Source organism: Buceros rhinoceros, unplaced genomic scaffold (genome assembly GCF_000710305.1).
Source record: "Buceros rhinoceros silvestris isolate BGI_N320 unplaced genomic scaffold, ASM71030v1 scaffold29999, whole genome shotgun sequence".
In the NCBI taxonomy this organism is placed as follows: Eukaryota; Metazoa; Chordata; class Aves; order Bucerotiformes; family Bucerotidae; genus Buceros; species Buceros rhinoceros.
In genome coordinates, this window is record NW_010430204.1 from 978 (window position 1) to 1,858 (window position 881).

Consider the following 881-nt stretch of genomic DNA (forward strand, 5'->3'; position numbering starts at 1 on the left):
GGGGAGCCCTGGGGAGGTGGTCTCGTACCAGCCCCAGCCGCATCGCGGAAACTTCCAGCGGGTGACCACAGCACGCCCCCAGGAGGTTGTTACGGTGACCGACTGTTCTCGGGTAAAAGGTGAAAGAGATGAAACCTCTCCTGCTGCAGCTGGTACCCGCTGGCCCCCGTGAAGAGCCTCTGGCCGGAGGTGAGGGTCCACGCTCAGTCCTGGGCCAGGCATGGGCAGTGCACAAGCGGGTGGGCTACTCGTGTTCCAGGGGTCTCGAGGGTAAAGGACGAGCCAGGGGCCAGGGATGGGAGAGCAGCGCTGAGCTGTTCCTCCAGATCGCTCCAGCTCCTGCTGCACACGCCGAGGAGACGCCTCACAGACACGCAGTCAGGAAAGGCTGGAAACGCTCCTGGGCGGAAGAGTCTGAGCACCCCAAACTTTGGCCCGGTTACCTGCCTGTGCAGCGCCAACCAGACAGAGGGCAGCTGCTGTCACCTCACACATCTCGACAGATTTCACACAGAGTCACGGGACAAAGTTTATTAGACAGGATTTAGCCCCCGTGTAACACCCTTCTATCACGAGAACAAGCTGAGCAACACGGAGCCGTAACACGGGGAGGTGATGATCTCCGCACAGACGCGGTTACTGGTCGTTCTCATAGTCAGCCGGGTTCTTCCTCTTCAGCCGCTCGAACTCCTGCGTTCCCCAGGAGTAAATGAGATACCCTGCCAGCAAGGCTGGAAAGGAAAGGGCACACTCACACGTGGCTCTGCACAGACACCTGAACCACGAGACAGCGTCACACAGCGGCACCATTCCACCTCCTCTGCCTCCCCCAGCCCCACAACGGCAGAACCAGTTTGGGCTGGAAAAGCCCTTTCAGCTCC

General features: G+C 60.3%; 1 protein-coding gene across 1 annotated transcript; it reads right to left on the bottom strand.

The window, feature by feature from the left end:
• Positions 1-636: 636 nt before the first annotated feature.
• On the bottom strand, positions 637-731 carry LOC104499451 (cytochrome b-c1 complex subunit 8; the record flags this gene model as incomplete). Its single annotated transcript, XM_010142959.1, has 1 exon — positions 637-731. A coding segment is annotated over one exon (95 nt), but the record flags the coding sequence as incomplete, so codon positions are not given.
• Positions 732-881: the final 150 nt, after the last annotated feature.